The sequence below is a fragment of the Martes martes genome (genome assembly GCF_963455335.1).
Source record: "Martes martes genome assembly, chromosome: 4".
NCBI classification, from domain to species: domain Eukaryota; kingdom Metazoa; phylum Chordata; class Mammalia; order Carnivora; family Mustelidae; genus Martes; species Martes martes.
In genome coordinates, this window is record NC_137891.1 from 33,197,685 (window position 1) to 33,221,007 (window position 23,323).

General features: G+C 35.6%; 1 protein-coding gene across 2 annotated transcripts in view; it reads left to right on the forward strand.

Moving 5' to 3' along the window:
• The window catches only part of LRP12 (LDL receptor related protein 12), a gene marked incomplete at its 5' end in the record, with an annotated part of 72,610 nt that extends 50,089 nt beyond the window's left edge, over nt 1-22,521 (forward strand). For both annotated transcript variants that reach the window (XM_080803087.1, XM_080803088.1), the window contains 5 exons: nt 2,778-2,913; nt 11,838-12,040; nt 13,765-14,869; nt 16,414-16,546; nt 20,238-22,521. In XM_080803087.1, the coding sequence (XP_080659213.1) occupies nt 2,778-2,913; nt 11,838-12,040; nt 13,765-14,869; nt 16,414-16,546; nt 20,238-21,104 (2,444 nt within the window). In that variant the 3' untranslated portion in view covers nt 21,105-22,521. The remainder of the gene's footprint in view (nt 1-2,777; nt 2,914-11,837; nt 12,041-13,764; nt 14,870-16,413; nt 16,547-20,237) is intronic.
• Between the last annotated feature and the right edge of the window lie 802 nt (nt 22,522-23,323).

The window sequence follows — 23,323 nt, forward strand, 5'->3', positions numbered from 1 at the left end:
GACAGAAACTTTCTTAATGGTTTCTAATGTTAATCTTACTCTTTTGGCATTTGAATTTATTCTTTCTTAAATAGAGAAAGGAAGAAGTTACAGTTGTTCTAGAGTATATCTATCTACATGCCCAATGTATAGCATATGGAAAAATGTGTTGATAAAAAGCCACTGGTTGGATTTGAGTTATGTCGCATGTTGCAAATGTGCAAAGTTAAGTCAAGATATGTGTTCATAACCAATTAAAGGAGCAACATGATACTATCATTTTGTTTTTAAAATACTTATTGAATTAGAAATGTGAAATACTAAATCTTAAAATATCCATTCTTATTTATGGCTGGCATATCTTATTCTTGGGCAGTTGTATGAAAATAAAATAATCACAATAGTATTTTTGAGCATCCATATCAGAACATAACATACTTAGTTTTTGGTATAAGAGCACCACCTATGGGTTTCTCAGTATTCAGGGGGTAGAAATTTAAAACAAAACCTAATGAAATTCTTCCTGGCTTTTCCCCTGTAAGTACTCTATACATTTATTTAAAGGCTAACAAATTGTCTGCTTTGCCATAAGTTATTCCTTCCTGGTTTTTTGTTTAGTACACTACTCCCAAATGCTTTGGCAAGAGATAATGAACAAAGGAAAAGTTCTGATAAATGACAGGATATCTTTTCTTTAATTATTATCATGATAATTCATTAAATTTAAAAGCAAACCTCTGGCACGTCATTGTCAATAAGCTCACATTTAGATAAATTTAGTCTTTCTCTAAAGTATCATTCATCAAAATTTAAAAAAAATTATAAGGGAAATTTTACTCTTAATGAAAGTTAACCAAAAATAATTGGAAGTTTCAACTCTGAGTGGGCAATAAGATGTGTAGTAGGCTTTCGCTGTATTGTATCCTTGAAATATTCTATGTTATGGGTCTGTTTTCTAAAAGTGATTGAAAACAAGATCCTTTTGGGGCTATGTACCCTAATTCTAGGGTAGATGCATTTTAGGCATGAACAATTTTTCTTCAGTAAAGTATACTTTCAAAACCTAGATTGCACTGTTTCTTCAGGGAATGGGTTATTCTGTGGAAATAAGGGTTGACTCCTTCAGCAATAAAGCTTGCTTTATTTTGATCATTATAGCTAAACCTTTTTAAAATTGCATAGTATGCTTCTTAGCATTCTAACCTTAATTGAGTGGATTGTAACCTCTGTTACCCAAAAAATGCCACTTTTACAAATTGTAATTGTCATTATACTTGCCTATCTATTAATGGGGTGAACTAATTTTTTTTTAAGATTTTATTTATTTATTTGGCAGACAGAGATCACAAGTAGTCAGAGAGGCAGGCAGAGAGAGGAAGGGAAGCAGGCTTCCCGCTGAGCAGAGAGCCTGATGCGGGGCTCGATCCCAGGACTCTGGGATCATGACCTGAACTGAAGGCAGAGGCCTTAACCCACTGAGCCACCCAGGCGCCCCTGATTTTTAAACTAACAACAGAACTCAAAAAGCATGGACGTTCCAGCCACATACTACACCCGGCACTTTGCGTGCAAGGATTCTTGTACTCACCCAGTAACTCTTTTAGCTAGGTATGACTACTAAGTATTACAAAAGGAGAGAGTCTTCTCTTAGCTTTTGGAAGATGGGCAGTATTATGCATGTTCTGAGCCGTCATGGTTTTTCACTTCAGCACATACTTTTTTTATTCTGAAAATTGCCCCCATTACTTCTGGTAACTGTCTCCGGACCCCGAGCAGCTATTTTCCTTACTTCGAATCTGCTGCTCTTTTAAAAATCAAATAATCTAATATGTTGAAATTACATCAAATAAGAGATTCTAAGGTTTTAAATTTTACTGAAAGCTTGAAACATTCATCATGTATTTTTTTGGACTCCAATGACTATTTTTTAAATTGAGGGAGAATAAATTGTCACATTATCTGCTGACCTCTGGATAGGTAAGATGTGAATTATATCACTCTGAGAGTTCAAGATCATGCAAGGAGAATAAACCAGGAAAGTGCTGGTAGTAGTTTAAGCTCATTACTGTATTTCTTCATGATATTCAGATATCTAATCACATAATGATATTTTAGTCACCTTTTCAAGGCTTTATTTTAAAAATAATTTAGGATTCATTTATCACCCTGTAATAAAATTTAGAAATATTAACAGAATAAATTAAAGAACTACTTTGCAGTACTTTTGAAGTATAGTGCTTTGCAGTCTTTATCCAGTCACCCACTATCTTCGTAACAATCTGGCATCTTGCTATTATGTTTATATGTGCTTTCCGTTTTTTATTTTGTTCAGAAGACTCTTTATATAACAGTCTTTTAATTTCAAGTGTCCAAAAACCAAAATGGTACTCTTAAACAACAGTAATTCAGTAAACATTGAACTTTATAGTTAGTTTGTAAGAAAGAAAATGAATTTAAAAGGTGAGTTTTGAAAAAAGATAGATGAATCAGCTGGTCAATAGCCATGGCTATAGCTAATAATCCTGACTTTTAAACTGTTATTCAAAGGCCCAATTGGAAAACTTTTCATGCCTCCCCAAAATGTGTACTTAATTAGAGTGAAATACTTTCACTAAAAGGGAAGAAAATAAAATATCTTACTAAATAATAAAAGATATTTAAGGTTCATGATGGCATATTTTATTGTATATGATTTGATGTCTGATGTGTGGGTTTTTTTTTTTTTAATAAACACTGATTTATTTAGTGCTTTGTTTTAAAGTATAATAATTAGCTAAGATTGCTTTGGCTTCTTCCAGCTTGTGGAGAGACTCCAGAACAAATTCGAGCACCAAGCGGTATAATCACAAGCCCAGGCTGGCCTTCTGAATATCCTGCCAGAATCAACTGCAGCTGGTTCATACGGGCAAACCCAGGGGAAATCATTACCATAAGGTAATTCTGATAACCCTTCCGAATTACTATATAATATTACAAAATAATAAATTCAGTTTCCAAGTATCCATCACTCAGCATGCAGTTATATAAAAGATAATTTTCTAAAAATGTAATAAACTATAGTTACTAGTACCATATTAAGGGTCGGAATAATGGTCCATCCTTCCCGTACTATAAGGGTATGTGTTTTGAATATTTTTCTGATGGTTGTAATGGATTTCCACTGAGCCATCCATATTCCTGTAGATTACCTTTTAATAAAAGGTGCACATTTGTAAAATAGCTTATTAGGATCAAGAGTGTAATCTTTGGCTGTGGGACAGATAAACAGAACTCACTAATCCACTTGGAAATCTAGCCCATAACCTTAGTCTTATTAGTAGAGTCCTCTGTCTTAACAAGCTAAAACATGATTGTAGTGTTTACCTGTGTATATGTATGTATATAAGACTTGAAACAAGCTAATAATGTGTCTAGAAAAATCTCTTTTATAACTTTGAAACACAAGAACTTTTGAAAGATATGCCTAGGAGAAATAAACAAAAGTTTAAGATTCTAATAAATATAAATAAAGATTAAGATTCATTTTAAAAACATTTAAAATTGCAGAAAAGCAGTATGGGGATAAGATACTAAGGAGAGAAGATTCAGTGGAAGTAGATAACGCTCGCTTAAGGAAATTATATCAAGGCTATTAGGAAAAAAATTTGCCCAAAGGAAGAAAAAGAAAAAATTACTGTGCCTTAATAAATAACTGTGGTTAGAACTGAAACACAAATCAGAAAGTCATGCCTATCATAGAGGCAGTGACTGCAACAGCATAAAGGCATCTTCAACATTGTTTCATTAGTAATATTTTTATAGGTAGTAGGTATGGGATTTTAGATTTAGAAGAGACCTGGCAGATCACAGATTTCAATCCCTTCTTACATTTTTAAAAAGTAAGATTATAAGTTTAGCCTACTTTTGCAGGGGTTTTTGAAATATAATTAATGAGCGTACAATGTTATATTAGTTCAAGTGTACAACATAGTGATCAACAATTCTCTACATTATTCAGTACTCACCATGGTAAGGTAGTCACCATCTGTCACCTTACCAGTGTTACTATAATATATTGACTACATTCCCTATGTTGTACTTTTCATCCTGTGACTTATTTATTTTACAACTGGAAGTTTGTACCTCTTAATCCCCTTTGTCTATTTCATCCATCTTCCTTATTTATATCCCTTAACTAATGAGACAACCAGTGTCTCTTGAGAAACACAACTGTGTTCAATCCCCCTTTTTCTGTGGAAGCCATAAAACAGGGGCCATCTGGTTTGTTTTCCTCTGGTCCCTTCTGCCCCAAGCCATATCTTCCGGAACACTGAAGCTGAGCTTGTATAGAAACTGTTCTCTGAGAAGTGTGATTCTCTTGCCTGATGGATTGTTAGTATGTGCCACTAAGATGATCCTTGTGCAATAGTGCCAGTGTTGGAACCCGGACAATATGCCTATTTTCTGTTGCTTATGATATAAACATGTTTACAAAATAGCATTTTAACCATAGGGATTCCTTATATTGGATTTCTTTCAACATTAAACTAGAGTTTTTAGAGATTTTTATCTTTTAACTAAAAATCCAACCCCAAAATTAAATTTGCCGCCTACCAGCTCAGTTCCATAAGACTTGGAAATTCTTGCCATCACGGAGGAGGCGACCTGGAGTACTGCCATTTGGTTCTGAGCATGTGTTGGACCCTTGAGATTTTACAAAGAAACACTAAAACCAAGCACAATACTAAAATGCAGAACAAAATTAGACATAGGCCACACTTCTAAAAGAAAATTTCCTAAATTCCAGAATAAGTTAATGAATTTGGATTTACACAGCCCAATGAGATCAGAAGGTGATTTTAGTAATTGTCCTAGTTCTTACTGAAATCATTATCATTAAAAATACCAAACTTTAAAAAGATTACACACACACACACACACACACACAAAGGACAGTCAAGTTTCACTTGTGAATATTGGTGTAATCTTATATTGTTCAAAAGAAATTTATACCATGATCAAATGCAGCTCATTTAGGCAGAAAAGTGAGTCTATTAGAAAATTCTAAATTACTTAACCATATTGACAAGTCAAAGAAAGTGTATGATTATCTAGAATAGACAGATGTTTTAAAGCATTTTGATAGGGGCACCTGGGTGGTTGAGTCAGTTAAGCATCTGCCTTTGGCTCAGGTCATGATCCCAGGGTTCTGGGATCGAGTCCCACATCACGCTCTCTGCTCCTTCCCTTTCCCTCTGCCTGCCACTCTGCCTATTTGTGCTCTCTCGCTCTCTCTTTCAAATAAATAAAAATATTTTTAAAAATAAAGCATTTTTGATAAAAAGAAAACATCCATTCCTGAGTTTAGATAAAATTAAAATCTAGATAAAAGAGGGAGACTAAAATTATATGAATGATGTATAAGCAATACTTAGAGCTCTCCTTATAAAACTGGTTAAAAATGGTAACATGAAGACATTTTTACCTTATTCCTCTCCCTTGAAACTTACCAAAATCAACAAAAGCCATCTTAACAAGAGGAGATAGAGGATTGGATTTTAATTCCCTGCTTGAAGCCAAGAACTGGAGTCAGGGTGTTTTGCTCAAGAAAGAAGCCTTAAGGGTTAGGGGGATAGGGTAACTGCGTGATGGACATTAAGGAGGGCACATGATGTAATGAGCACTGGGTGTTATATAAGACTGAGGAATCACTGAACTCTCTGAAACTAATAATAAACTATATGTTAGCTAAATTTAAATAAAAATTAAATTTTAAAAAAAATTTTTTTTTAAAAAAGGCTGAAACAAACTTGCATTAATCACTATCCACTGCCTGAACTTGAATGGGACGGAAAGCTTAGAGAGGACATACCCTTACAAATAGGGATTTAACCAGGGTACCTGCTGACTCCAGACAGGCTCTGTAATACTCTGAACCACCTCTGTAATGGAGACCCAGGTGAATGTAGCTAAAGCACGTAGGACAACACAGATGGGGGAGTACAGAAAGAGAGTGGATGGAAAGGAGAGAGAGAGAACCAGAAAGCTTCTACAGAATGAGCCTTATTTCCAGAATGTATGGAAAATATTAATACTAACAAAAACAGCCAACAAAACCCAAATACAAATTTACTCCAGATGTGATAAACTTTATTATTTTGTTTTTATTTATTGTAATTCCAGTACGGTTAGCACACAGTGTTATATTAGTTTCAGGTGTGTAATATAGTGACTCAGCCATTCTTCACATCACCCACTGCTCATCACAAGTGCACCAGGGTTTTTTTTCCCTTATCTTTTTTTTTTTTTTAAGATATTATTTATTTATTTGAGAGGGAGAGAGAGAGAGAGAGCGCATGAGAGAGGAGAGGTCAGAGGAAGAAGCAGACTCCCCACTGAGTAGGAAGGCCAATGTGGGACTCCATCCCGGGACTCCAGGATCATGTCCTGAGCCGAAGGCAGTCGTTTAACCAACTGAGCCACCCAGGTGCCCCTTCCTTAACCTTTTTTATGCTGTGAACACTTTAGTGGTAAATCCTTTCCTAGAATGTTTTTAAACTCACAAATCAGAATACATATTATCATAAATGGAACCAATTATATCGAAGTATAGTTATGAGATATTTTTACAAGTTTGTATTATAGTAATATATGCTTATTAACATATTAGGCAGTGATGGTTCTAATAGCTACTATAGTTTCAAGATGATTTTTGAGTGTAAATAGTTATTCTAGATATCTATTAAAGCTGAAATATAATATGTAATTATCTGTGATCTTCGCTAGTGACAGGTACCGTAAATACTATCGTGGTTTGTTGTTTACATTCATAAGTGGAATGCAAAATTTCAGTTAGAGATTAGTGAAAGTAATGTTGTAAATTTTTCCACCAAATCTGAGAATTTGAGAGGCGAATAGAAACACAGAATACTCCCACTTGGGCTTTATTAGAACAGAAGTTTGTTTTAGTATTTGAATTACAACATCTAAAAGATAACTACTGAAAAAATAGATAGCAATCTTGAGTATCTGGTAAAGTAAAAGAAACTTGAAAAAAAAACAAAAACAAAGCCTGTGAATACAGAAGAACACAGGAAAGGAGGAAAATGAAGAATCTCCACCAATAGAAGGGTGTTCAATAAAAAACTCATTTAACCTTTAAAAGACAGTCTGATCAGGTTTATTGGTTCGTTGATTGGTATGACCCTCCTATAAAGGGCTTCAAAGAACATACCTAAAATAAACACGGTTTGGAAAGGGATAATAGAAAAAGATAAGCTTTGGATATACTGATAAAGAGAAAGCTAGTGTAGGAAGATTAACATTAAGTGTAATTGAGTTTAAGACACAAAATACTAGTAACAAATAATCCACTAGGGAATGGAATCATGATAAACTTTGTGTACCTCATAACGTAGCCTAAAATACATGCAAAGCAGCAAAATATGGAGAATTACCAAGTTTGATCCAGTTAGTGGAAGTTAGTAAACATATCTTTAATCAGAATTCAGTAGATTAAACCAAAATAGTAAAGACAGAAGATTTGATAAACAAAAGTTAACAAGCTTGATCTATTAGGAACATGTATTTTACATATGTGTTTGTTTATATTTATTTCCATGAATAGAGAATATACATTGTTTTCAAAAACATGGGGAACATTTATTAAGAAATTGATTATGTGTTAAACCACAAAGGAATTCTGAATTCCATTTCCCAGACTTTGCATCATTCAGATTGTGTTCTCTGACCACAGTGCAGTTATATAAGAAGCCACAATAAAAAACTGGGGGGAAATAACAACAAAACACATATGTTTGAAAGCATATTCCTAAATAACTCCTGCACTAATGCTGAAAATCACAGTAGAACTCATAAAATATTTTGAAAATAACCATAATGAAAGTATTACATATTGAAACTGTTGGAACACATTGATAGAGTACTTAGTGAAAAATCTACAGCTTGAATGCATTGACTTAAAAATAAGCAGAATGGGAAATAAATGAGCCCAGAATTTACGTAAGCATATAGAAGGAAAACTACAGGGTAAATCTTAAGTAGAAAAAGTAGTAAGAGAAGACCAGAAAATAATTAAATAGAAAGAATAAACAGGGGCGCCTGGGTGGCTCAGTGGGTTAAAGCCTCTGCCTTCGGCTCAGGTCATGATCCCAGGGTCCTGGGATCGAGCCCCGCCATGGGGCTCTCTGCTCAGCGGGGAGCCTGCTTCCCTCTGCCTCTCTTCCTGCTTGTGATCTCTGTCTGTCAAAAAAATAAATAAAAAATCTTTAAAAAAAAAAAAAAAAGAAAGAAAGAATAAATAATATGATTCAATAAAATTTAAAAACTAGCTTTCTGGAAACCTTGGGAAAATAAATCTCAAGGCAAGACTGAAGAGAAAAGAGAAAAGGTACTAGTAAGAATGAGCAAAAATGCCTGTAATTATAAATATAATAATAGAGACTTCTGAAGTCATAAGGTAATATTAGGATATTATGAATGGTTTGTGGTAACTCTGTCATATACTTAGATGAATTGGACCATTTTCTAGAAAATGTAAATTACCAAAAATGATTTAAGAATTGATTTCACTAAAGAAATTGAATCAACATTCAGAAAAAGATGCTAAACCCAAGTAGTTTTCCAGGTGGTTGTTACTTAATGAATAGATAAGGAATTCCTTAACCTGATAAAAGGTATTTGTTGAAACAATTTTTAATCAAATTTAATATTGAAGTTAATTTTAGTACCAAGGGCCAGGATGAGGATGTTTGCTTTCACAGATCATACTAGAACACTGAGTCTCCACACAACAGGACAATAAATAGAAAGGAACAATATGAAAAATAGGAAGGAACAGATGAAACTCTCCTTGTTTGCCACTACTGTGCTTTTCTTCATAGAAAATCCAAGCAAATATAAAGCCCACAGACAAGGGAAAAAAAAGATTTTAATATAACAAAATGCTATTTGCAGCTTTGTAACGAATTTTACTATCAAGATAAAATGATTTCTACAAAAATTTAAATTCTCAAAAGTGACTCAAAAGGTTAGGGAAAACTGATTAAGGCAAAAAACAAAGAAATTGAAAATTTCTACCTTAGAGCTATACTTTAAACAGGCACAGGGCACAGGTATGTGATCATTGTCTTTGTTATATAAACTACTATGAAGTATAAAAAAAAGGAAACCTGAATATTATTTTTACTTTTAAACGTATTTTAACAATCCTAAAGGAAATATTAGCAAACCAAATCCAAGAGTGTATACGTGAATAGATATTCATTGATCCTTTCTTTTGTTCTGGGTAAGGATCCTGCTTTCCTCAATCTTAAACATTTTAGTGGATAAAAGTGTATTAAGGGATTCCTTAGCTTGAAACTGACTAGCCCACTCATAAACCATTATCAACTTTGGATAAAAGTTTTTTAAAAACTACTCAAAAGTCCTGGAGAATAATCAGAAACTGACAGAAACCAGAGGGAATTAAGCCCTTGAAAGAAGGGATCCACGCTGGTGGAAGCTACCTTTGCTTCCTGTTAGCTCCCCAGGCGGAATGGAGTAACGAGAACTCAATCTTGGGTGCTTGAGGTGGTATCACAGGGTGGAGTTGAGGCTGTCAGAGTAGCTGGAAATTGAAAAGGCAAATCCTGGACAGGAGAGAGCCCCAGTGTAGGAAGCCCTTATATCTGCGTATAAATTCGCCTCAGATTTTTTGCTCTTTTCTGAGCTGTGCATGCTTAAGAGACGCTATGGAACCTGGTAGAAAAAGCTGCTCCAAGATTTCAGCAGCTGTGCACTGCAGCTGAGGCTGAGTTTGGAGTCTGCAACCTGCTGAGTTTCAGGACCTTGGTAAATACCTTGGGATTTTATTGAAACCATGGAAATGTCATACATTATCAGGAAAGAGAACGTCCTAAAATTAAGAATTCACCTAAGACTTAAGGGCAAACCTGAACCAAACCTCCACAAGTGCATGATGACCAGACCAGGATGTTCCCTGCATGATAAAACAAAGTAAGTGTAGAAATCTTGACCCGTCCCTGAGAACACATAAAAATGAATTCAAGATAAATCCTAGATATGAATGTAAAAGCCAAAACTCTAAAATACTGGAAGAAAACATTGTTGAATATCTTGACTCAGGCAAAGGTATTTTAGAGAGGACACTAAAAATACTAAACATAAAGGGAAAAATAGATGAGGCTTCATCAAAACTAAAATTAAAAAACCTCTGTTTGTTAGAAGATACTGTTAAGAAAATGAAAAGGCCATCCATAGAAACCAGAAGAAAATAGTAGCAATATACATATCTAATAAAAACTTGAGTCCAGAATATAAAATTTGTTGTTATAACTTGAGAAAACAACCCAGTTTTTTTAAATGGGCTAAAGACTTGAACAGACACTTCACAGAAGATGTAAGAATGGCCAATAAGCACATGAAAAGATGTTAACATTAGTCTTCGGGGAAGTGCACGTAAAACCACAGTGAGAGATGTCAGTTCACGCCAACTAACGGCTGAGGTTAAAAGGACTGACATCACCACCTATTGGAGAGAATGTGGGGCAGATATCTGTACATATAGCTTGCATTATAGACATGCCCCCTAATAGGTACATGTTTATACCACATAGAGAATTTTTAAGTAAATAAGAAAAATTTCTGATGGATGAAGGATGATATAACAAAGCAATTCATAGGAAAAGAAATAGTAAACATAGGAAAAAGTGTTTCAATCTCAGTAAATAAGGAAATGCAAAATAATTGGCAAAGTTTTTTAAAAAGAATATCCCAGTTTTCCAGAATCATGGAGTATAAGGTTCCTTTCATAAAACTCAATGGAAATTAGTTGGTATAAATATTTCTGTCAGTGTCTGTCAGATTTAAAGTGGAATTTTGTCTTTGACCTAGCAATTCTACTTCTAGAAAAATTTGTCCAAGAGAATTATTTGCTCATGTAGAGATACCCGTATAAGGATTCTTTAAAGCATTGTTCATAATAAAAACTAGAAACAATCAAATTATCTGTCAGTCTTTGTTATAGTTACTTAGACTGTTTAAAGAGAAAATATCCTGATGTAAAAATCCTTGGAAAATTAATTTCATTATCACAGTTTAAGACAGAGGCAAGGAAATAAATTCAGATATTCCTTTCTTGGTGGAGACATGTTATTGGAGAATAGTATTTCAGTTTCTCTTTTTTCATAGCGGTAGCTAAATTTGTATGTGCTTTTGACTTCTTTTGCATGCCCATATTTTGTGAACTACAAGTCAATCTTTGACTTTTACATAACTTCTGGGAAAAAAAAAGAAATATTCACAAACTTGGAGATTTTTTTTCTGATAAAGATTGCTTGTTTTTGCTTTTTTTACTTTCCTCGGATTTGTGCTATTTGCTCTCCTGAAAATGTAAGCTGTAAACTTTTCACTAAGCAAGCAAATGAACCAGTCTAATCTAAGAAGAAGCTGACTTTCTCTGTGTATACTTCAGTTTATCAGATTATGGAGTGGCATTTCTAGTTCAAATACAGGAGAATTAGGATATTCTGAATTCGAAGTGATCCTTCCTAAACACAAACAGAAGAAAAAGAAACAAGGTGCCAACTATTTTACCTGAGGGGTTTTTTTTAGCATTATTTTGGAATCGGGTATTATTTATGAAGAAGTATTATTTGAGAATCTGGTAAAGAGATAATAAACATGAGGAACTAGAAACAGTGTTATTGTTTGCTGATGATATGGTTGTATGCCTGCAAAACCCAGGAGAATCAATGAATATGGAGGCTTATAGTAAAGTCCTCAGTAATATTATATTATTATGAAATTTTTTCCAAAATTGCCCTTATTAGTAGCCTTTTCTGACTTTTTATTTCTAGTTTTCAGGATTTTGATATTCAGGGGTCCAGAAGATGCAGTTTGGACTGGTTGACGATAGAAACCTACAAGAATATTGAAAGTTACAGAGCTTGTGGTTCCACAGTTCCACCACCGTATATTTCTTCCCAAGACCACGTCTGGATCAGGTTCCATTCCGATGACAGTATCTCTAGAAAGGGTTTCAGACTGGCATATTTTTCAGGTGTGTTTTTAAAAAAGAAGACAGATAATGAACAGAATTCTGTAATATTAAGTACCGAGTCACTTTGGGGCGAGTCTTCTAAAACAATATCCATTTAATTGTGACTAAGCCTCAAGGCTGTTGACATTGAAGAAGGTTCAGATGCCCTAGAGCACAGTCTCAGAAAGGTGTTTTGTATATTCTAATAAAATGACCAATTTTATAATCAGAGGTCAACTTTCTTTTTAAATATTTAAATGCACTTATTTTAAAAGTAACTTTTTTTCCCTCAAGTGTTTACTGATACTCTGAAAATGACTTCAGAATGTATTTTTGTGTCTGGCCATTGTCTTCACAGAAAAGACATTTCATCTCACTTCTGTGACTTGTAGTATCAGAAGTCTTCCTGTACTACTCTGAATCTCTGAATCTTTTCTTTTAAAAAGTGTGGCCAGATCATATATATGTGTATAACTCAGAGTGTTAGAATTATATATACTTTTTGCTGAAAGTCATTTTACATCTTCTAAAATTTGTAATCGTCTTTCAGCAAATATGCAGCTTTTTCTCTTTTTTCTTAAAAACCCACTCTTTGTAATACATAGCTTCTGAAGCACATTTTCTGTCACCTCTTTACCAATAAGTAAATTGTTAATGGAGAAGTAAGTATTATCTTAAACATTGTTAGTTTTGGGGACCGTAAGTACATAATGTTTGATTTTCTTCCCCTACCTCGTTATTGGTGTATGGTTAGGATGGTACACTACAATAATTAGAATTTTATAGGCATTTCAAGTTTTTTTCTCTTTCCCCTTACTATTTTGATGATAAATTTATACCTTTAGCTGGGATTCATGCAGCGTTTTGCATTTATGTAAAACAAGAGAATTATAAAATGGAAGTGTTGTGTTATGATACATGACATTACCAACATTACCAACCGTATATAAAGTTAATCTTAGGATAATCTTAGCAGAAATTTGGGTCTAAATAATAGGATTAAAAAATAGTGTATGCTGTATGATATATAGCAAAATATTGTATACATATAAATAAGAACTAGAAAAGAATATGAAAAATTTGAAAAAAATTGATTTGGAAAGGTGATTATTGTGGGTGAATTTTTCTCTATTCCAATATGTCTGTCATTCTAATGATGTTTATACAATAAATAATTTAAAAATTTTAGGCAGTATGGTCTATTGGCTCATATATCTTAGATTACTAAATGTTCTACAGTAAAATGGCTCTCTATAAAAGCAAAATTGTTCTCCTACCTTTTTTTTTCCAAGTTTTTATTTCAATTCCAGTTTAACATGTTAACACAGCATAAAGTTGATTTCAGGAGGAGAATTTAGTGACTCATCACTTACATACAACACGGGGTGCTCTTGTCACAGCAAGTACCCTCCTTAATACCCACCACCCATTTAAGCCATCCCTCTAGCCACCTCCCCTCCAGCAACCCCTGGTTTGTGTTCTCTTCACTTGAGGTCAAAATACAGAGGTCTTCATGGAACAAACAATAAGTGTTTAATAAATTGAATTGTTAAGCCAGTATTAATTTGTTGAGCTGATATTAATTTGTTGTTAGAACCTATTTTTTAAAATAAGATTTTTTTAAACCCCTATCATTGGGACTTAGTTAACGTTTATTATAAAAATACCACTTGCTGTTCATATCTTTTAAAGAGTGGTTTTTCCCCCTTTCCCTCTCCATCTCCATCCTCCCCATGCCCTCCCAGGGAAATCCGAAGAACCCAGCTGTGCTTGCGATCAGTTCCGCTGTGGCAACGGCAAGTGTATCCCCGAAGCCTGGAAATGCAACAGCATGGACGAGTGTGGAGACGGGTCTGACGAGGAGGTCTGCACGCGGGAGGCCGACCCCCCGACGGCCGCTTCCTTTCAGCCCTGTGCCTACAACCAGTTCCAGTGTCTGTCTCGGTTCACCAAGGTTTACACTTGCCTCCCCGAATCTTTAAAATGCGACGGCAACATTGACTGTCTGGACCTCGGAGACGAGATCGACTGTGACATGCCAACCTGTGGGCAGTGGCTGAAATATTTCTACGGTACTTTCAATTCTCCCAATTATCCAGATTTCTACCCTCCTGGAAGCAACTGCACCTGGTTAATAGACACTGGTGATCATCGTAAAGTCATTTTACGCTTCACCGACTTTAAACTCGATGGGACTGGGTATGGTGATTACGTCAAAATATACGATGGATTAGAGGAGAATCCACACAAGCTTTTGCGTGTCTTAACGGCTTTTGATTCTCATGCACCTCTTACGGTTGTTTCTTCTTCCGGACAGATCAGGGTCCATTTTTGTGCCGACAAAGTGAATGCTGCAAGGGGATTTAATGCCACTTATCAAGTAGATGGCTTCTGTTTGCCTTGGGAAATACCCTGTGGGGGTAACTGGGGGTGTTACACAGAACAGCAGCGCTGTGATGGGTATTGGCATTGCCCAAATGGAAGGGATGAAATAAATTGCACCATGTGCCAAAAGGAAGAATTCCCATGTTCCCGAAACGGTGTCTGTTATCCTCGTTCTGATCGCTGCAACTACCAGAATCATTGCCCAAATGGCTCAGATGAAAAAAACTGCTTTTTTTGCCAGCCAGGAAATTTTCACTGTAAAAACAACCGTTGTGTGTTTGAAAGCTGGGTGTGTGATTCCCAGGATGACTGCGGTGATGGCAGCGATGAGGAGAATTGCCCGGTAATTGTGCCTACCAGAGTCATAACTGCAGCCGTCATAGGGAGCCTTATCTGTGGCCTGTTACTGGTCATTGCATTGGGATGTACCTGTAAGCTCTATTCTCTGAGAATGTTTGAACGAAGGTCAGTATCGAGACGAAACTGTAGCGGTTGTGCCTGCTACAGTAAACATGGTCCCAGTGTTTGCAACAGAACTTTAGCGTGATCAGCAATAGATTTTGGTTTTATACTATTTTTGAAAATAAATATCTTTCATGATTTATGAAATGACTGTGAAAAGATTAAGACTCAAGAGGCTAAACACATTTTAAAAACTAGTAAATACTTAGAGTTACAAGGGGAGAAAAGCCAATCTGTATTTACCAGTTTCTTTTTTCAGATTAATCTGTTTTATAGAAACTTTGCAAGCTGCAGTTCTCAGTTTGAAGGTTTTACCCTGTGTTTTTATACATATGAAATCAGCAATTGCAAATATTTGAGAACCTGTTATGTTCAAGGCACTATACAGATGAGTAGAAAAATGGACAAGGCATTATCTCACAGGCACTTTACAGTTAGCAGGAAGTCACTGGCGGGTGGAATAAGATGACAAAAACATAAATGCTGTAAGAGCTATAAAACAAAGTGGTAAAAAAGTCAAAAGATACTCAATTTGATGAGAGGCTATGGAAAGGCTTTTACTGAAGAAGTGCCATTTGAAATCTGTAAGTAGAACGTAGATAGGGAGAAGGTATTGTAGTTGAAAAAATTAGCCTGGGAGAATGCTTAGAAGTCGGAATCCCCAGCATTGCTTGAGAAAGTTGCACATAATTCAGTGTGTCTGGAGCCAAAGATACATATGAAGGGCTAAAAGGTAAAACTTGGAACACGGGGCCAGTGACATGTTGCGGGCAACCATAAGAGCCATGTGTCAGAGTTCTCAGTTAAGTAAGAAATGGTCAAGTATTAAAGGGTGACTTTCAGGGAAGGTTTTCTTCCGTGTGGTGCAGGATAGACTGGACCTGGGAGAAGCTGATGGTGGAGAGAGAGGTCCCTTAGGAGGCTATTATGGAGACAGTGACCCTACATTCCAGGAGAGTTACAAATAATAGATGGGACAAGAACTTCGTGTCCCAGGCAGCTAAGCTAATAGATGCACAGAATCAAAGTAATCATGCTGACTCTTTTCTTTGGGCAAGTATAAATGGTCAGAAGACTTCTTACTGTATTGCAGCATAAGAGCTCAGAGAAGAGTCTGAGGTCTTGAGTTTAAGAACAAGCTATGCCATACACAAGCTGTGTATTAGTGACTCCTTTCACTCTTTGCCTCATCTGTAAACTAAATGTATTGAACTTGATAATTACTTCCACCAAAATCCAAAGCCCCTTTATGTTCTTAGGGGTTTAAAGATCTAAATACCTTTACCTTTTATGGGGATTCCTAATTCATTAAAACTTAGTGATCCAGGCTCCTAGTATAAAGCCCCATGAGGATAGACTGTCTTCTTTATCTTTGTATTTTCAGTGTAGAAACCACATAGATAGATAGTCAATAAACGTTGGTGGACTAAGCTTTAAAAATGGCCAAAATACTAAGGTTCAGATTATTTTCATCGTTGATTAAAAAATTATTAGTTTAACTTGCCCTTTTTTTTTAACCCTTTTTAACCCCCTGTTTTCTCTCAAAGGTCATTTGAAACACAGTTGTCAAGAGTGGAAGCAGAATTGCTAAGAAGAGAAGCTCCTCCCTCCTATGGACAACTGATCGCTCAGGGTTTAATTCCACCAGTTGAAGATTTTCCTGTTTGTTCACCTAATCAAGTATGTTGCAATTTATTATTTCTGTTTCATAAAATGAATTCTATATTTGTGTATATAATAAAGGACCTTTGTCTTAATATTTGCAGTCAAATCAAGTATTAAATACATGGAGAACTTGAAATTTTATTTGTTTCATTGTATTTTAACAAATGCTACAAAATCAATTTTTTATTCTTCTGATTTAGTTATGTGATTCTTAAGCATTTTACTGTTTAGGATGATTTGGTGCATTAAAATTCAGAAGTAGAGTTTGGTAAGTTATTTTCTATTTGAATTAAACATCTAGAAGATTAAGAATGAATATTAAAATTAGTATGCTAGTAATATATTAGTAATATGCTAGATTAACCAGTTAATAAGTACAAGTAATTGCAATTAATTAACATTTCCACGTGACTTGAGGGAAAACTTCACAGCTAGATCTTATAGTGTTTAAGAATTCATTTCCTTTTCTTTAAATAGTAACTCATTCTTTATTAACGTTTCTAAATTTTTTAAATTTCTATTAGCACTTTGTAAAAAATTTATTTTTCAGGAATGATTGGGTGGGTGGCCCAGTCCAGTTAAGTGTCCTGAGTCTTGATCTCAGCTCAGGTCTTGATCTCAGGGTCTTAAGTTTGAGCCCCAGAATGTGCTCCATGCAGAGCTTGGAGCCTATAATCAATCAATCAGTCAGTAAAATTGTTTCTTCCTTTCTTTCCTGTCTTTCCCTTCTTTTTCAATGCTTCAGTTATACCAGGGCTCATAAAGGCATAAGAATGGGGTGCCTGGGTGGCTCAGTTGGTCAAGTGTCTGACTCTTAATTTCAGCTCAGGTCATGATCTCAGGGTCATGGAATCAATCTCCACTTCCGGCTCCTTGCTCAGTGGGGAGTCTGCTGGTGATTCTCTCCCTCCGTCTCCCACTGTATCCCACCCCCCAACCTTCAAGCATGTAGCCAGTTGTGGAGTTAGAGGAAGCACATTCTACACAAGGCAGGTCTCATCTTTGTAGAAATTACAAGTTCAGGGGTTCCCAAAATGATTTTCAGTTTTGACAATTCACTGCATGGACTTAAAACACACTAAAAGCTGTTATACTCACGGTTATGGTTTATTACAGGGAAGGACCTAGGTTAAATCAGCCAAAGGAAAAGACACATAGAACAAGGTTCAGGAGGGTACCAAACACGGATCTTCCAGTTCTCCTCTCCCCATAAAGTCAAGACAGTGTTACTCTCTCAACGGAGGGGTATGATGGTGTGCACAGAATATTGCCACATAGGGAAGCTCACCCAAGACTGGGCCTCCAGAGTTTTTGCTGGGGCTCCATCACATAGGTACGATTAACTGCGCAGGGTGGCTGATCTGCTGACCCAGCACACCAACCCTGCCTCACCTTGCTGGTGTGGCTTTGAGCCTCCCCCTCAGACACAGCATTCTCTGTATCTGGCTGTCCCAGAAGTAGAGGGCAAAAGTCAGACCTCATCTGGGGTAAGGTTTAATTCTTTACTACATACTACACCATTCTTTAGGTTTATAATTTACCCTTATGAAGGAATTCTCCTTCAACAAAGTTTTAAAATAAAGTACATTTGTGAATAGTAAGCTAGATTTTATTTAGTTTATGAGATTAAACTTTCAAGTTTAAAACTTTTGGTAACAAATTCTCAAATTTTTTAAGTTTTTAAAAAGAGAAATATTCTCAATTACTATCCCATTCAAAAATAGAAATGCTTTGTTTTTCTTTTTCTTTTTTAAGATTTTATTCATTTATTTGACAGAGAGAGAGACAGGGAGAGGGGAACACAAGCAGGGGGAGTGAAAGGAAGGAACCAATCAGGGAACCCAATGCGGGGCTTGGTGCAGAGCTTGATCCCAGGACTCTGGGATCATGACCTGAGCAGAAGGCATACACTTAATGACTGAGCCACCCAGGCACCCCTAGAAGTGCTTTCTAAAGAATGCTTTCCTCTGCATCATAAACTGAAGAAGGATATAAAATTATTCTTAAAACATTCATGATATCCCCTTATAGAATCTAATGTTAAATTAATTTTAATTAAGCAGACTTATAACTAAGTAGAGAAGTTCACCTCGCTATGACAGACTGTAATGTGAAAGTCAGCATTGTTGATCTTGATGGGACAAAGTTGCATAAAAGGCAAGCTTGTCTGCAGAGCCTTCTGTTCATTACTGGGTGTAACACAGTGCGCACACAAAAGCCTCAGAACTCGAATGCTGAATGGCGAGGACCACATGTATGAAGAAGTTCCTTAGGGATGTGAACCATTTTTTTAAAATTTATAATTAGGTACTTCTTAATTTGTGGAAAATCTCGATTTGTATAGCAAATCTATGTATGCTGATATTCAAACTTCTTACTGACAATCTGTGGTTTACTAAGGCTAGATTATTAAATATTCCTATGAAGGTAGTTTCTTTGCTTTCTCTGAATTATATTCCTGAGTTTATGTTTGACAAGTAAATTTAATAACCATCTTGAAGAGATAAAGAGCACATGCTGTCACATCTTTCCTTTCCCTCTTTTCTTCTGTGAAGGTAAAGACAAAAGCTATTCATTTTGACAGAGGGAAATTATATCACCATTGAAATGGGAGTACATCAACTCACCATTCTTTCCTGGAAATATTGTGTGTTAAATACCAAATGCCACAAATGAAAACTGTCTGTTCCAAGTTTGAATACTCCTTTTTATAACCACTAGATGGAGCTTAAAAACTGTTTTAAATAAATGTTGCATGTCTTAAAAATAATCCATAAATGTATTCATCTAGGAAAAAGCAAATTTTCAAAGAATAAAGATATGATAATTTATGCATAATGCTAAGCTGTAGAAAATAAAACTTAATCTTTAAAGACTGAAAAGAGTCCAAATGTCTCAAATACCATTGTGTAGTGCTATAAGCAAATTGTGTTTTTTAGCTTATTTCCTGTGCTGTATTATAAATTAATTCTCTTATTTATGACAGTAAAAATCAATCTTCAGTGTCCATTCATTCAACAGATCTTTGAGAACCAACTATGAAATGTCACTTTCACTTATTTTAGAAAGTTTCAGTCTTGTAAATCAAATCTAACTTGTTCTGTGTTTAAAAAAAAAAAAGTCAGGGGATGCCTGGGTGGCTCAGTTGGTTAAGCAACTGCCTTCCACTCAGGTCAAGATCGCAGGGTCCTGGGATCCGGCTGCGTCGGGCTCCCTGCTCAGCCAGGAGCCTGCTTCTCCCTCTCCCCTACTTACACACTCCTGCTTTCTCTCTGTCAAATAAATAAATAAAATCTTTAGAAAATAAAAAAAAAAAATTTTTAAAGGCGTAGAACAGATTAAGGGCCTAGTTTACCTTCTTAGCTAGAGTATCAAATAATTTTGTTTTTCAACTTTGGCATACTTTTAGAATTGGATTACAATGTACAGTTTTAAAATAAAATAGTTGATATTAAACGTCACTTTAAAGTCACATATATAAAGTGGAGTGTCAAGAAAATCTAAACCAAGTCAACAGTGGTACAAGTTATAGATTAGTTTCTGTAGTAAGGTGAACTTGTATAGATGAGAGAATTTAATTCATCCTTCATAGACCCTAGCAATCAATAATAGCATTTTTAACCATAACACATTCTTACTCAAAGGGTGTTTTTTATTTTCATACTTCATTGTTAGCTATCTTAAGATCTTTTCTTATTTTTTGTAGGCTTCTGTTTTGGAAAACTTGAGGCTAGCTGTACGATCTCAGCTTGGATTTACTTCAATCAGGCTTCCAATGGCAGGCAGATCCAGCAACATTTGGAATCGTATTTTTAATTTTGCAAGATCACGTCATTCAGGGTCATTGGCTTTGGTCTCAGCAGATGGAGATGAGGTCATCCCTAGTCAGAGTACCAACAGAGAACCTGAAAGAAATCACACTCACAGAAGTCTGTTTTCTGTGGAGTCCGACGACACAGACACAGAAAATGAGAGAAGAGATATGGCAGGAGCATCTGGTGGGGTTGCAGCTCCTTTGCCCCAAAAAGTCCCTCCCACAACAGCAGTCGAAGCAACAGTGGGAGCAAGTGGAAGTTCCTCAACTCAGAGTACCCGAGGTAGTCACACAGAGAACGGAAGGGATGTGACAAGTGTGGAGCCCCCGGGTGTGAGTCCGGCCCGTCACCAGCTCACAAGTGCACTCAGTCGTATGACTCAGGGGCTGCGCTGGGTACGTTTTACGTTAGGGCGATCCAGCTCCGTAAATCAGAACCAGAGTCCTTTGAGACAGCTTGACAGTGGGGCACACGGAAGAGAAGAAGATGATGATGTCGAAATGCTGATTCCAGTTTCTGACGGAGTTTCAGACTTGGATGTGAACGACTGCTCCAGACCTCTTCTCGATCTTGCCTCAGATCAAGGGCAAGGGTTTAGACAGCCATACAGTGGGACAAACCCTGGAGGAAGGCCAAGTAATCGAGACGGCCCCTGTGAGCGCTGTGGCATCGTCCACACTGCCCAGATACCGGACACTTGCTTGGAAGCAACACTGAAACAGGAGACGAGTGATGATGAGGCTTTGTTACTTTGTTAGGTACGAATCGCAGCCAGGGGGATTGTGTACAAGGAGGAGCAATATCCATTCGTTGTTTTGTAACTTTACAATTAAACTAGTTTTAATTTAAAAACAAAAAAGATGCAGGGTGATTTCTTATTACCATATGTTAGCCTGCATGGTTAAATTAAACAACTTGGAACTCTATGAACTTTAGAGTTTACTATTTTAGCAGCTAAAATTGCATTACGTATTCATATGGTTCAGCAATGTTCTTCCATTTGTTCCTAATTGTTTTTATCCTGGTACTGTAGTCCACAGTAGAAGTATGGCTGCTGAAACTCATTCGACTGTCAGTTTCTCTCTCCTATGTTAAAACATTTGTTTGTACAAAGTAATACCTTCTTTTCATTGAACTCTTTATGCTTTTTGCCAATACATCTTGCAACTTAATATACCAGATGTTAAGGTTGTTAATGTACAAAAAAAGGCCCCTTATATTCACCTGTGTTTTTATTTGTGTAACATTGGTCTAAATATTATTGGATCTCATCGTAATATGAGCTTGTCAAAGGGAAAAACCCCGTCTAAAAATTTTTCTCTTACGTTTAACATTCAGTGATGTGAAATTTAGATAGCGTTAGACAAATTAATGGCAAAAACAAAACTTTTATAGATTTTCTAATGTTGACTTTAATACTCTAATATGGTACAAGCCAAATGGTAAAATCCCAAGTCATTTCTTTTTTCATCTCTATTTAGGGACAGAATTAAACAGATGAAGATACTCTACTATGCATTAAATCTTGAACTTTATAAAATATGTACAAAAATTGTACAAGAGAAGTTCTATCTGGTAATGTCCTTCCCTGGTACAGGGTTATGCTTGTATTGGACCCTAGGGATTTGCACTAAAATCATATCAAGGTCACAGATGAGTTTAGTGCACAAGCACTATCACTTTAAATACTGTCATTTGCTATCACGATGACTATGTATTTCCATAGCTTTGGTGGGGGGGCGTTTTTATTACAACTTGAAATTGCTTTGCTGGTTTCATATTTATTTGTTGTATTTAAAGACTACATTATTGTAAGAGTGATTTTCAATATATTTTATTCATGGGGGGATCATGCTACATGTCGAAAAGCAAATTAAGAAATCATTTGGATCGACCCCCCTTCTTTTAAGTAGAATGAATTGCAGACCCCGCATATTTTTTTATTGTCAATTCTTGTTTATTTATTCTTTAGCTGTCTGTTTTAGTAGCTTAATGATTGAGTATGGAAAATGTATTTGTGTGTGATTATTGCTATTTATTAAATTTTCAATACTTTGCTGAATGTCATTTTAAAGCATGTTTGAGGTCTTGTGTATCTGTCGTGTTATGCTGTCAGGAAGAACTGACTGAAATGTTTTAATATGTATCAGAAATTAAAATCATTTTTTTTGTATTGCCTTGAGGTACTTTTTAAATCAGAGTTGCTCTTTATTTTTGTTGCAGTATTTGGGTACAGATACAGATGCAGGCTGTAAGATACACAGTGTGTCTAGAAGAGAACTCGGAGGGCGGATAGTCTTCCTTAACCACTTCATAGTAAAGTAGCAGGTTGTACCAGCACTCGAGGGTCAAAATTCCTAAGGAACTGAATAAATTTGCCTTTGAGAACACTGTTTCTTAATTAATATTTCTTAAAAGATACAAGAACTCAACAGGTCTCTTTTTTTATATGATTCTCAGATGCATTTCAGACCCCTGTAGAATATTTTCCTGGCCCAATTTACATTTCCTAATTAGTCTTGTTTAGGTCCTACTAATTAATATACTATATTGTATAGGTTTCTTGGTTTTAATTTCTGGCATGTGTCTTAATTTCTTTTTTTGATTAACTAATACATCTTCCTGGTTCAAACAATAAAAAGTAAGTCTCTCCCCTATCCCTGACACCCATCCTTTAGTTTCTTTCCAAAGAGATCAGTACCATCCCAGATTCTGTATACCAGAGATAGATACCATGTAGCTACATAAATGTATCCATAAGTATAAATGCCATATATGGTAATACAAATTGTAGCATACTATGCATCCTATTTCTGCACCTTTTTTTAAGGGAAAAATATATCTACTTGAGTTTAAATATTAAAGTTAGATATTTCTGTTACTTGATTTTTCCCATTTAAATCATGATCTGTCCTGAATTTAAGGCTCCATTTTTTTCCCCAGTTACTTTTATCCTGGAGCTCTTTACTAAACAATG